This window comes from Cricetulus griseus, assembly GCF_003668045.3.
Source record: "Cricetulus griseus strain 17A/GY chromosome 1 unlocalized genomic scaffold, alternate assembly CriGri-PICRH-1.0 chr1_0, whole genome shotgun sequence".
In the NCBI taxonomy this organism is placed as follows: Eukaryota; Metazoa; Chordata; class Mammalia; order Rodentia; family Cricetidae; genus Cricetulus; species Cricetulus griseus.
This window is the reverse complement of record NW_023276806.1, coordinates 189,743,394-189,756,938: the sequence shown is the minus strand read 5'-3', so window position 1 is coordinate 189,756,938 and position 13,545 is coordinate 189,743,394. Positions and strand designations below refer to the sequence as shown.

The following is a 13,545-nucleotide window of genomic DNA, read 5'->3' as shown; positions in this document are numbered from 1 at the left end:
TTATAGTAATTATAAACTGGCCTATGGCTCAGGCTTCTTATTGACCAGCTCTCTCTTAATTGTTAACCCATTTCTATTAATCTATGTATCTCCACATGGTCTTGGCTTACTGTTGATGCCTGAGGCTCTTGCTTTCTTGGCAGTTACATGGTGTCTCTTTGGTGATTCACTCTCTGTGTTCCTCTTCTCAGAATTCTCCAAGTCCAGTAGCCTCGCCTATACTTCCTGCCTGGCTACATCCTGCCTGTCCATTGGCTGAAACAGCTTTATTCATCAACCAATAAGAGAAACATATATTCACAACCTACAGAAGGACGTCCCCCATCAGATAGGGATCTGATTTCGTTCTTCTGTATGTGGGTGTCCACTCCCCCAGCACCATTTGTTGAAAAGGCTTTATGTTCCCCAATTTATGTTTTGAAACCCTTGCCAAACTCAGGTGGCCATAAATATAATTGTGTGTCCTTTTTTCCTGTTCCATTGAGTTATATGTCTGCTCTTATGTCTGTACTTTTTTGTTGTCATGTGAATTTTAGCATTTTTTTCTGTTATTGTGAGGAATGTCATTTGAATCTTTTATGGCAATTACATTGAAATTGTATGTTGCTTTTGGTAAAATAGCCATTTTTATTTTGCTGACTTAATTTGTTGCGGGCTCTTTCATTTTTCTAGTGTCCTTATTTCTTTCCTGTTTAAATTTTCATTGTGTGGGTCTCTTCCTTCCTTGGTTAGGTTTATTACCAGTTGTTGTTGTGCTGTCTTTCAAACTATTATAAATGGATTGTTTCCCTGATTTCTTTCTTGGCAAGTTTGCTATTGGTATATAGAAAAGCTACTGTTTTTCCTGTACAGTGTAGAAAGGGTTCCTCAACTTTGAAAGTTTTCTGGTAGAATTTTTAGAGTTTCCAATGTATGAGATCATAGCATCTTCAAGTAGGGACACTTTGACTTCTTTATTATTACTGTTGTTTTATTTGTTTCTCTTGTCTTACTGCTCTAGCAATTATTCAAGGACTACGTTGACTAAGAGTAGAGAAAGTTTTAACATATGGGGAGATATTTTAAAGGATGGAGAAAATGGACACCTTGATTTCATTCCTGGTTTTAGTGGCAAGTCTGAGTTTTCCCAATTTAGTATAATGTTTGCTATAGGTTTTCTTTTTTGTTTATTTACCATTCTTGTATGGTTTGTTCTTTCCTGTGCCTTTATGGATGTGTTTATTTCTTCTCAAGTTGTATAATTCCTTCCATCCTCTTACAGTTTTGTGTTAGTGACCATAAATTCTTTTTATTTTATATTTATAATGGCAAGTTTCTTTCTTCAGTTATGAAGCATAGTTTTGCTGAAAATAATAATCTGGGTTGGCAATTATTGTCTTTGAGAATTTGAAATATATCTTTCCATGCATTCCTGACCTTTAGAATTTCTGTGACAAAATTTACTCTTGTTTGATGGGGTTGTCTTTACATATGATTTCATGGTTCTCGCATGAAGCTTCTAATGTTCTTTTGGACCCTATGTGTTTAGTATTTTAACTATGATGTAGGAGAATCTTTTCTGGACCTATATTCTTGGCATTCTAAAAGCCCACTATATCTGGATGGACATTTCTTTCCCTAGATTTTCACATTTTTCCTACTGTGATCTAATTGAGTATATGTCTGTGCCATTGTCTTCAGTTTTATTCCCATGAATCATATATATTTAATCTTTTAATCATGTCCCATATGTCTCATTTCTTCATCTTCCATTAATATTTCATTTTTATTGTTATATGACTGCTCTGATTCATCGTATTAATCCTTTTTTCTCTTACGGAACAAAACTGAGAATGTGTACACACATTCTCACACACCCACACTTAATGCACACACACGTATGTATATATAATTTGCTATACTGGCTTACAGGCTGGGGTCCAGATAGTCCAACAATGGCAATCTCATGATGGGAAGGCCCTGACTCGATAGCTATTCAGTCCCCAATATGTCACGGCATCCTTGAGGATTCCTGGAGAGCCACTGAGCTTCAGTCTATGTTGGAATCCCAGGAGGTTGGTTCTAGTATAGGCAAAGGAATGAATGCATCAGCCGTGGGGCAGATGAGCTCAGTGAGAGAGAGGGCAAGCAGGCAAAATCAAAGCTTCCTCCCAAGTGTTTCTATATAGGCTGCTACCCTGAGATGTGGCCCGCATTTGGGGTGGGTCTTCTGGCCTCAAATAAACAATTAAGAAAACATCTCATGGTTATGTCCAGAATCTTGAGTTTGAGTTGATTCCAGATGTAGTCAAGTTGATAACAAGAATAGCTATCACTTTCTCCCCAATCCTGATACTGGCTTCCCCTTGATCCATTCTACTGGCTAGGCATTCCACTGTGTTTTTGTATGGCTTATTGAATTTTTCACCTACAAAACTTCAAGTTAAGTTTTCTAGTATTTCTTCTTATGAATTCATCTTTCATATCTTGCTTTGACTTTTAAATTTGATGTTATTTTAACAATTTAGGCTTTTTTTATGGTTTTTCAAGACAGGGTTTCTCTGTGGCTTTGGAGGCTGTCCTGGAACTAGCTCTTGTAGACCAGGCTGGTCTCGAACTCACAGAGATCCTTCCGCCTCTGCCTCCCGAGTGCTGGGATTAAAGGCATTCACCACCACTGCCCAGCCAATTTAGGTCTTTTTAAAAATCTTTTTTCTTTTATGTGCATGGGTGTGTACAGTCTGCATGCAGGGTTTGTAGAGGACAGAAGAGGGCATTGGGTCCCCTGGAACTGGAGTTACAGACAGTTGTGGGGCACCTTCTGAGTCCTCTGAAGAGCAGCTAGTGCTCTTAACTACTGTGCCAGCATTGATTTCAAGGAATGTTCTCCCATTTGTTCTTTGGAATTCTTTGTCCCGGATTTCATCTAATTCATTTTCCTCTTACCAGACTTCATGACTGTGAAATTATTAATTTTTAAGACTAGTTGTATTGTCTTGATTTTTCAAGATTTTTATGTTTTTGCATTGGGACTTGCTTTTTTGATTTTTTTTTTAATCTTCTTTTTCAAGACAGGGTCTTAGCCTGTAGCTCTGGCTGTCACGTAACTCACTATATGGACCAGGCTGTCCTCAAATCCACAGAGATCCATCTGCCTTTCTGCCTCCCACGTGCTGGACTAAAGGTGTGTGTCACACACCTGCCTCTGCATCGGGATCTGCACATCTGTGATTGTGTTTTTGGTTGGATTTTGTTTTTCAATCACTTGTATTCTTTCAATGAGAGTACTTCAGTGTCAATGTTGTTTCTTCCTTTCTGGTCCTAGAGTGTAGCTCAGCAGCTAAAACCTCAGCCCACATGCTCAGAGCACCAGGCCCAATATGCAGCTCTGCTCTGAGAGTAGATTCACTGAAGAAACAACTCTAACCAATGGATATGCCCACCATGAAAATGCAGCAGTAGTCAACTGAAAGCAACTGCCTCTTCAATTCCAATAATTTTAGGGGAATAAAGGAACAAAATAGTGCACTGTGTGCTATGATATTAGTTATTATGGTAGGGACAGAGGGGAAATAAACTGCGTAAGACTGGCAATGAGTTTGAGCAACAGAAAAAGAATGTCAGGGAGTAAAGTAAATGGAAAGGTGAACAGTAAGAAAGAGAGGAGCTACGTCATCTCCAGCTGAAGAGAGACTGACATCATACCAGATAACCTAAACAATGCTAGCATTCAGGGGGCGGAGACCAGGAGAACAACACGTATAGGTCTACTTAGATTCTTTGGAGTGCCAATTAAAAAAAAAAATCAAAAATACAGCACCACTTGAGGGGGAGTCAGAAAGATCAGACATTCAAGGCGATCCTTGGCTCCATGGTAAATTTTGGCTACATGAGGAGTTTGTGGTCAGCCTGGGATATAGCAGACCTTGTCTAAAAGAAATGAGTTACATAAAGCTGGTTAGGAGACAGATCTTTGTGAGTTCAAAGCCATCCTGGCCTACATATTGAGTTCTAGGCCATCCAGGGCTACAGAGTGATTTTTTTTTTAATAGCTAATCTGGGATAGAGAGATGGTCTGGTAGTCAAGAGGACTCACAGCTCTTCCAGAGGACTTGACTAGATCCCAGCATCTACATCAGACAGCTCACAAGTTTAAAACTCCAGTTCCATGAATACAACATAAATCTTTAAAATAAAAATAACCAAAATTTATTTTTTAAAAAGCCCACAAGAAATAAAGACAACAGGGTGCAACAGAGCTGCTCCATTAAGTTAAATTTAAATATTAATTAGGGGAAGCATAGAAGTGAAGGAAAGAGAACCCAGTGGGAGTTCAGAGTCTATACATGGTGTCTTGTCTGGGCACACAAGTGCCAGGCCTGTATCTATAGAGTCCCTTGCATAGCCCTTGTCACCATTCAGTCAGATTTAAAATACTCACCAAGGGCCACTGAGATGACTCAGTAGGTAAATGCTTGTCTCCTGGAACCCACATAAAGATGGAAGAAGAGAACTGACAGATTTGTCTTCTAACCAACATACAGGTATCCTGGCACATGCCCCTCAATCCCAAACACAAGCATCACACACATGGTAATAAATATCTTAAAACTATACTTAAAACGACGGGCGTTGGTGGCACACGCCTTTAATCCCAGCACTCTGGGGGCAGAGGCAGGCGGATCTCTGAGTTCAAGACCAGCCTGGTCTACAAGAACTAGTTTCTGGACAGGCTCCAAAGCTACACAGGGAAAACCCTGTCTCGGAAAAACCAAAAACAGACAAACAATACCTAAAATGTTAAGTAAGTTTTTGTAGTCACAGGAGATTTTTAGCAATTACATATTATTTTCATTGGTGGTACAAAGTCTCGCTCTGTATCCCAGGCTGGCCTTGAACTTCCAATCCTAATCCCTTGGAAGCTGGAATTACAAGCATAGACCACCACATCTGGCTAGCAGTCCAATTCTATGAGGGTGAAATTGTGAGCAGGACTGAATGAATAATGACTATACTTTTTAGCAAAATTGAAACTTCTAGAAATCAACTCAGTCTAAAAGATAATTTTGTAAGTCTTAAGTAATTTAAGTTTGATCTCATTCTGGTAAGGAGCCTATTACATGGCAGCAATCACCACTTTGTATTTGGGTATTTAAATCCAAGTCCATAGAATGGTACCATAAAGGAGTTCTTTCTTAAACATTTAAAAAGCTTAAGTCTGGGGCCTGAAGTGATGGTTAAGAGTGATTGTTGTTCTTGCAGAAGAACAGAACTCAAGTCCCAGCACCCAGTCAGCTAACAGCCTTCTATTACTCCAGCTCCAGGGCCCTCTTCTGGCTTCCAAGGGTACACACACACACACACACACACACACACACACACACACACACACACACACACAATTAAGTTTAAAAATTGTAGTCGAACTCCTATAATCCCATCACTTGAGAGGTTCAAGGCTGAGGCTGGAGGCTTATGTTGAGCTACAGCTTAGGTACTATCTTGAGACACTCATAAATAAATAATAAATGACATAATTGTTTCCTTTTGTAGATATCATGAATAAAAAACCAAGACTAGCTTGGGAACTTTATCTCAAGATGGAAACTTCTGGCGAGTCCTTCAGCCTCTTACAGCTCATTGCTAATGACTGTTACAAGGTGAGTTTGGGTGACAGGAAAGAGAAAACAGGATCAGCTCACATTTCATCGGCTAAATATTAGTCCTAGAGATTTGACTAGCTATTGGTGAGAAGATTGTCACCCCTGCCTTTCTGGCGGGTTGGGGGTTGAGACAGGGTTTCTATGTGTAACAACCCTGGATGTGTCCTGGAACTCACTCTGTAGACCTCTAACTCACAGAGATCGGCCTGCCTCTGCCTCCTGAGTGCTGGGATTAAAGGCATGTGCCACCACTGCCCAGCTAGATTGTCATCCTTTTTATTAATTATGTGAAGTCAAGGCTAGAGTCTCATCTGCATATAAAACAATGATTTAGAAAGAGGCCTCTAATTTCTAAGGCCATGAAATCTCAGCTGCAATCTATTTAGCTGACGGACTGAAACTTGAGAAATGTCACTGGAAACAGATTAGGGATCACCATCAGCATTTGAGGACTGATTGACTAGCTGGGTTTGGTGGAACATGCCTCTGATCTCAGCACTTGGAAAGCAGAGGCAGGAGGATCACTACAAGTTTGGAGGCAGCCTGGGCTATGCAATGATTTCAAGAACAACCAGTTCTACATAGAAAGATCCTGTTTCAAAGAAAAAGAAAAACGAAGCTCTCAGAAACAGAAGTTAAGGGCTGGCAAGATGACCTGCCACCAAGACTCCCGATGATGTGAGTTCAGTCCCTGACACCCACAGGGTGGAAGGAGACAGCTAGTTCCTGAGGGTTGTCTGGCTTCCATGTGAACACTGTGGCACACGGGCAGACACACACACACACACACACACCCCTTTTCCTGCTTTCTCAGTCTCTCGCCCCTCCCTCCCTCCCGCCCACAGTTGTGACGCTGTGAATATAGGTTTGTGGTAGAGTGTTTGCCTACCATGCTCAAGACTCTGTGTTCTATTCTACAGATAAATATTTTTATACTTCTTATGGGGGTGGGCATCATCAATCTCAATATCCAAACCAAATTTGGAGGGATCCCTACTTTTTCAGGGTGATTATATTGAAAACAAACTGATACCCAAATTAATAAGAAACATTATATACATTATGCTGAGTAAAGAAAACAGTTTCAGCCATACTCGGGAGGCAGAGGCAGGCGGATCTCTGTGAGTTCAAAGCCAGTCTGATCTACAAAGCGAGTGCCAGGGCAGGCTCCAAAGCTACACAGAGAAACCCTGTCTTGAAAAACCAAAAAAAAAAAAGGAATGAGGGAGGGAGGAAAGAAAAGAAAAAAAGGAAGGAAGAAAGAAAGGAAACAGTTTTGTGTTTTATAACATATATAAAAACCATCCTTGGCCGGGCGATGGTGGTGCATGCCTTTAATCCCCGCACTCGTGAAGCAGAGGCAGGCGGATCTCTGTGAGTTTGAGGGCTATCTGGTCTCCAGAGAGAGTTCCAGGACAGACTCAAAAGCTACACACATAGATAAAAATAAAAAACATAGAACTGGGGATGCTAATGGCTGGAGAGTCGCTCAGCAGTTAAGGACACTCGCTGCTGCTCTTCAGAGGTCCCACGTTTGATTTACGGCCACACTGTGTTCACAACCATCTGTAACTTCAGTCTCGGGGTTTGATACTTCCTTCTGACATTCGTGGGCACCAGGCATCCACAGAGATGAATGTGGACAAAAGACCTCTATACATAAAATAAACGACAACTTGGCCAATGAGGTCATTCTCTGGGCAAGGCACCTGCTGCCAAGCCTGACAGCCTGAGTGTGATCCCTGAAATGCACATGATGGAAGGAGAGAACCAATTCCCACAGGTTGTCCTTGACCTCCACATGTTTGCCATGACATGTGTGCAGGTAAACAAACAAATAAAAACATAAAAAGAAAATACCTAAGATAAACAAAAAACTAATTAGTGCTATATATAATAATATAGATGAATGTTAAAACTTTGAATCAAATTGAAGACACACAATAAAAAAGTATTTCATGTAGGTACAATTATGAGAGGCAGACTTGTTGCTTACATCATTTAGAGGGTGCAGAGAGGGGCCGTGAGACCTCTCGCAGGCAGTTACTTTCCTCTAAGCACGCAAACCCACATGGAAGGGAAGAACTGAATACCACAAGTTTTCCTCTGCCTCCACACATGCTATAGCACACATTACTCCCCCAACACAAAATTTAAAAATAGTTTCAAAAGATGTAGAGGTAGAAGACAAAAGTATAAAGAAAGCAAGAATTGAGCCTAGAGGTGGGAGTAGCAGTTGCTGCTGAGTGAGGAAGAGGCAGGCTTCATTGGGAAGTGATATGCTAAAGGTCTTGTTTTCACACTGTGTGGACCTGGGTAGTTGTTCCTCTTATATTCATACACAGAAAAGCTGTGCATGTTTCACACATTGCTCTACATGTGTGTTATTTTACATATCTTAAAGAAATGTGAAGACAGAAAGGTTAACCCCGAGAAGAGGAGCACTTGTTTTGTGAGATAGGAAGAAAGGCGGGGCAAAGGAAGGGTCTTATCTGTGCTTTCTCTGAAGTATAAAGCTGAGAATGCAGTGTAGGTTTAAGGAACTGACCAATGGCTGAGAAGTAGGCAGGAAGAGTAACCACACCAAAGAGTGAAGAGGAACACCCTGCAGTTAGGAGACGCCAGAGCCATCTCAGGTGCGATCAGCATGTGTCATGAGGCCGAGGGAATGTGTCATGTCTTTGCGAAAGATGTCTGCCAAAACGACTTTGGAGATTTTGTGCTTAGAATTGTCACTGCCTGGGCATTCTAAGCATTTAGGATAATTGGGAAAAGATGATCGGGTTAGGGTAATATATTGAGGAGACTTGAAAAATACCTTCAGTTTCTCAAAAGACTGGAATAGAACTAGAAGAAATAAGAAATGTCTTGATGGCAGCAGCATACTTCAACAATATGTAGACAAATTGTTCTATCACAGAAAGTAAGGGTGTATGGCTTTAAAGAATCCTGTGCACTTAAACTGTGGTTCTCATTTTGGCTAGGAATTGAAATGTACCTAAGTTGCTACCTCAAAATGTTTTTTTTGTGCATTTGTTTCATCCTGTTCTATTCTGTTCTGTACTCTGTATATTTTATTCCATTCTGCCTCTTGACTAAATGTCAATGCTACCACCATGCTTTCTTTTGTGCAGATGGGCCAGTTCTACTATTCAGCCAAGGCTTTTGATGTCCTAGAGAGGCTGGATCCCAACCCCGAATACTGGGAAGGCAAAAGAGGTGCCTGTGTGGGCATTTTCCAGATGATTCTAGCTGGGAGAGAGCCCAAGTAAGTAAGCCGAAGGACAGAGGCACCACTGGTGAGAGGGTGCCTGTGGGAACCGTAAAGATGAAACATTGAGATGTCGATATTTCCTGTAAGATGATTTCTTCCAAAAATGTCTTATTTTATGGACTCAAATGACTATTAGTCATACTGATGGGGTTTGTCCTTCTGTATATATGTTTCTCTTATTGGTTAATGAAAACACTGTTTGGCCAGTGAGACAGGAAGATAGGCGGGTTTAGGAGACAAGAAGAATTCTGGGAAAGGTAGGCAGAGAAAACCTGCCAGAAGGAGTCGCCATGCTGCCGAAGGAGTAACAACATGCCAGGGCATTGCCTGGTAAGCCACAGCCTCATGGCAATACATAGATTGATAGAAATGGGGTAATGGTTGAGACAGAGTTAGCAAATGGGAAGTTCTAGTCATCAGCCTACAGTTTAATAACTAGGATAGGGTCCGTGTGCTTGTTTGGGGTTCAAGGGCCACGGGACCAGGTAAGACAGAACCTCCAGTAACATCATACATGCTGAGGACACAAAGCACACAAAAGCCTCCAAATCCAGGGCAAGGTGTACATCTGGCTCCAGATGAATCTCATTTCCATAAACAAATGCTATTTACATTTCTGAAAAGCTGTCTAATTTAGGCCTCAGAGTCATAGATAGGAATACAGTAGACATGGTTGATAATTCTTTTTTGCTTCTGCCTTCTTATGTTCCAGGAAATGCTGAGGTATTTGATTATATAAAATAAAAGGCTTATAGGTCTATGTGAATGAAAATTAAAATACTCAAAAATGAATTCCTAGCACTTGGGGTCCTGAAGCAGAATTGTGAGCTCAAGTCCAGAAAGGCCAGCCTCGGCTAAAATTAATTCATTAATTCGGTATTCTAAAAACTCTATGTAATATATTTATTGCTTAATGCATATGGGTAGCAAATATAATAATTCTGCAAGCAAATTATCAAAATTTACCTCCCAAATAAAAGCACTGAGTCAGGTGCAGGAGGTTCCTCACAGCAAAAAGAATAGACTACAAGACTATAAGGGGCCGACCCACAGGCAGTTGCCAGAGTTCTGATGAGACAGCAGGGAAGCTTCAGCCTACCTCAACTAAAATCCAAGCCTTAATTATAATGAATTTGAATTTGGGGCTAGAGCTGGCTCGTGATTAAGAACACTTGCTGCTCAGTCATGAGGACTGGAGTTTCAATCCCAGCACATATGTCTGGTGGCTCCCCAACACCTGTAACTTCAGCTCCAAAGGGATCTGACACCCTCTTCGGTCCTCCTCAGGCACGTGCATACACCTGCCAATACACAAATTGAATTTTTAAGTTAAAACATTTTTTAATTCAAGTGTGAGTGCTGGGTATTCACCCAATTTTAGCCCGTAGTGCTGTTCTCATCTATATTCTTAGTATATTTGAACCCTGTTTAAGAAGCCACCCATTGCTATGGCTTAGAAAACTAGTGGCTTATTCTCAGTGGGTGATTCATGAGCCTCACTTGGATACAGTATAACAGTGTGTTCTTTCAAACTCCTTCCTCAGGGAGACCCTCCGGGAAGTGCTGCACTTGCTGAGGAGCACGGGAAACACCCAAGTGGAGTATATCATCAGGGTCATGAAGAAGTGGGCCAAGGAGAACAGAGTGCCTATCTAAACAGCCAAGGCCTAGGCCAGGGACCAGCTTCCCCATCATAAAGTTGGAACTGTTTTCCTGTACTTCAATATGTGATTCAGGACCGTCTGACATTTCCTTCCTCGTTCTTAGCCCATCAAGATGAGTGGCTGGTACATGTGGCTTAGCCATTTCCCTGCTCTGTTCTGACACCTCATGGAATCTACTGGTGAAAGGACTTTAGATTTGCCTGGTGCCTTTCTTCCAAAATCACTCAGAATATTCTTCTGTAATTTACTGGCTTTTAAGAGTAGATTATAGTTTTGTTTTTCTTTTTCTGCTAGTATTTCAGGACATTTTCTCCTAGGTGCAGTGACAAGTATTTTTATACTAAAAAATTACTATCATTTGATCATCTGTCATCTTGTACATTAGCCCACCCACAAAGAATACATCTCCAAGTCCTGGGAGAAGTCTTTCCAGCTGTGTGATTCGAAGGACAGCTGTGAGACCCTCTACCAAACTGTGCAGTCATCAGTAGAGAGTAGGCTTAGAGCATCACTCTCTCAGTAAGTGAGCTGCTGCTTATAGCTTGTTACAGTGAGACGAGTTTTTAAAGGTAGGGCATTTAAAGATGAGGGAAAGGGAAAATGTGCCATCTCTGCAGGTGTACCAATCTCAAGAGTCACTAGTGCCTTGTATTTTTAGCAAAGGAAGGGAAAGCTTCATATATCAGCTGAATGAACAGCAATTTGAACAAAGGGCCGGTTTTCATGAAACATATGTACATGTTTTTTTTTGTTTGTTTGTTTTGGTTATTTTAAACAGGGTTTCTCTCTGTAGCCCTGGCTCTCCTGGAACTCGCTCTGTAGACCAGACTGGCCTCGAACTTGGAGATCGGCCTGTCTCTGCCTCCTGAGCGCTGAGATTAAAGGCGTGCACCACCACCGTGCTGCATATTATATTGCCCCCGTGTACACACATGATAGGGATTTATTGATAGTGATAAAGGAGGGTGCTTGGAAGGAACCTCCTAATGGCTAACCTCCATTACCTCAGCCTCATGTCTCTGAGCTGGCATTACCTAAGCCTCTTTCTTCTACAACCAAGTATTCCCAGACTTCCGTCCCAATTTCAGAAAGCAGACATCTTTTTCTGTATCAGATTACCTTTGTTTCTGTGCTCTATAATCTTCTGTGAATCTGAGGTACACAGTGTCACAACCTAGAACACACAGACCCATCCTCATAGAGCAGAGAATGGATGGGGGAGGGTGTGGAGGAGTTTCTAGAAGCACCACTACTTCCTCCTGCCCCAGCCTCCCGATGAAGTGGCCTGGTGCTGACCAGAAAGGAGCCGGAAGCCTGCCCAGAGTGAGAGTGGCCAACGCCATGAGAGGTGCCACTGAACACAGCCTTCACCTCCACCCATCCCCAAGGTGTTCTTCAGCTCTGCTCAGATGGCAGGCAGTGAGCCATCTTTTACAGTAGGCTCGGATCTGATTGGTCCAGAGTCCCAGTCACAATACTAGTCCAACAGAGCTCCTGGAAACAAAGCTGCACCGTTTGCATATGCCAGAGTGTCTGTTTGCTTGTTCTGTTGTCCCTACTTTCTCAAGAGTAGCTGGTTCTCACTGTCAAGGACATTAGTTGGGTCAGGTGTGGCCAAACCTGCTGTAGTTCTGTGAAATCATTCTTGTAAAACTAACCTTACTTTAAAGGAAGCGTGATAGCGGGAGGGCAGATGCGACTCCTGGGAGCTACTGGCATCTTGCAATGAGCTGCAGTTCAGGTCTAGTTCTTCATTCCTGAAAGACACTCATTTACACTGATGTACTTTCCTATGAGGTTTTTTGAGTTTACTACCCAGAACCCTGACATTTTCATGTCTTGAGGGAAGGATGTCTATTCCCCCACAGCAGAGTTTTAGATTACTTTTTAAAGTTTTTAATCTACAGGATTGAGACGGAAACATGAAGGCTAGTTAAAGTTAAGCGCATGCAGTTCTGTAAGGAGGGATAATTGCTTCTGATTGACTTGACAGGGCTTCAGGCTTCGTAGCTGTGTTCTCTTACAGATGACAACCCAGGGGAGAAAGGCCCCAGGCTGGGGAATGTGTAATGTGTACAGTCTATAGCATCAATGTACTATTTAAATCTGTAGTGTATACTTAGAAATGAAAAAAAAACTTTTACAATTATTTTTATACTGCAAAAGAATTATATACCACTGTACTATATTTAAATTAAATTTTACTTTTTGGCTCTTTTCATGTGTGTTTTATGTTCATGCTGGTGTGCTTGCACATGTAGAAGTTAGCTATCAAGTTGAGTGTCTTATCTCTTTCCATCTTCTATTTATAAAAGATTTATTTTTATGATATGTATAGTGTGGGTATGTGTACATGGATGCAGGTACTCACGACGGTCAGAAGAGGGTGTCGGTTCCTCTGGCACTGAACTTACAGGCTGTTGTGAGCTGCTTGACATGAATGCCGGGAACTAAACTGTAGCCTTCTGCTTCTGTAAGAGGATTTGGTCAAAGCCACTGAGCCATATTGGAGCCCTCGTGGCTCTCTCACTGAAGTTGGACTGGCTCACGAGCATGACTTTGGGTCCCTCCTGACTTCTCCTCCCTGACAGCTGTGATTACAGGCATGTGTCAGCATGCATAGCTTCTTCCATGGGTGCTGGAGACCTGAACTTATGTGTGCATAGCAAGCACTTTGTTGACTGAGCTATTTACCCAACCCTATCATTTGGTTCTCATCATGCTATCTTTTGCCTACATGTATGTCTGTGTGAGGGTGTCCCCTGGAATTGGAGATAAAGATGTCTGTGAGCTGCTATCTGGGTGCTGGGAATTGAACCTTGGTCCACTGGGAGAGCAGCCAGTGCTCTTAACCGCTGAGCCATCTCTCCACTCTCCACATGTGTCTTGAATGTGTCATATGTAGATAAATTTGAAACTTGTGAGCATCAGAAACTTCTTAAATATAATTTGAATGTCAGCCAGG

General features: G+C 41.7%; 1 protein-coding gene across 3 annotated transcripts in view; it reads left to right on the top strand.

Moving 5' to 3' along the window:
- Positions 1-12,799, top strand: part of Ttc26 (tetratricopeptide repeat domain 26) — a 46,712-nt gene extending 33,913 nt beyond the window's left edge. For all 3 annotated transcript variants that reach the window (XM_027391480.2, XM_027391479.2, XM_035451011.1), the window contains 3 exons: positions 5,533-5,639; positions 8,777-8,910; positions 10,461-12,799. In XM_027391480.2, the coding sequence (XP_027247281.1) occupies positions 5,533-5,639; positions 8,777-8,910; positions 10,461-10,572 (353 nt within the window). In that variant the 3' untranslated portion in view covers positions 10,573-12,799. The remainder of the gene's footprint in view (positions 1-5,532; positions 5,640-8,776; positions 8,911-10,460) is intronic.
- Positions 12,800-13,545: the final 746 nt, after the last annotated feature.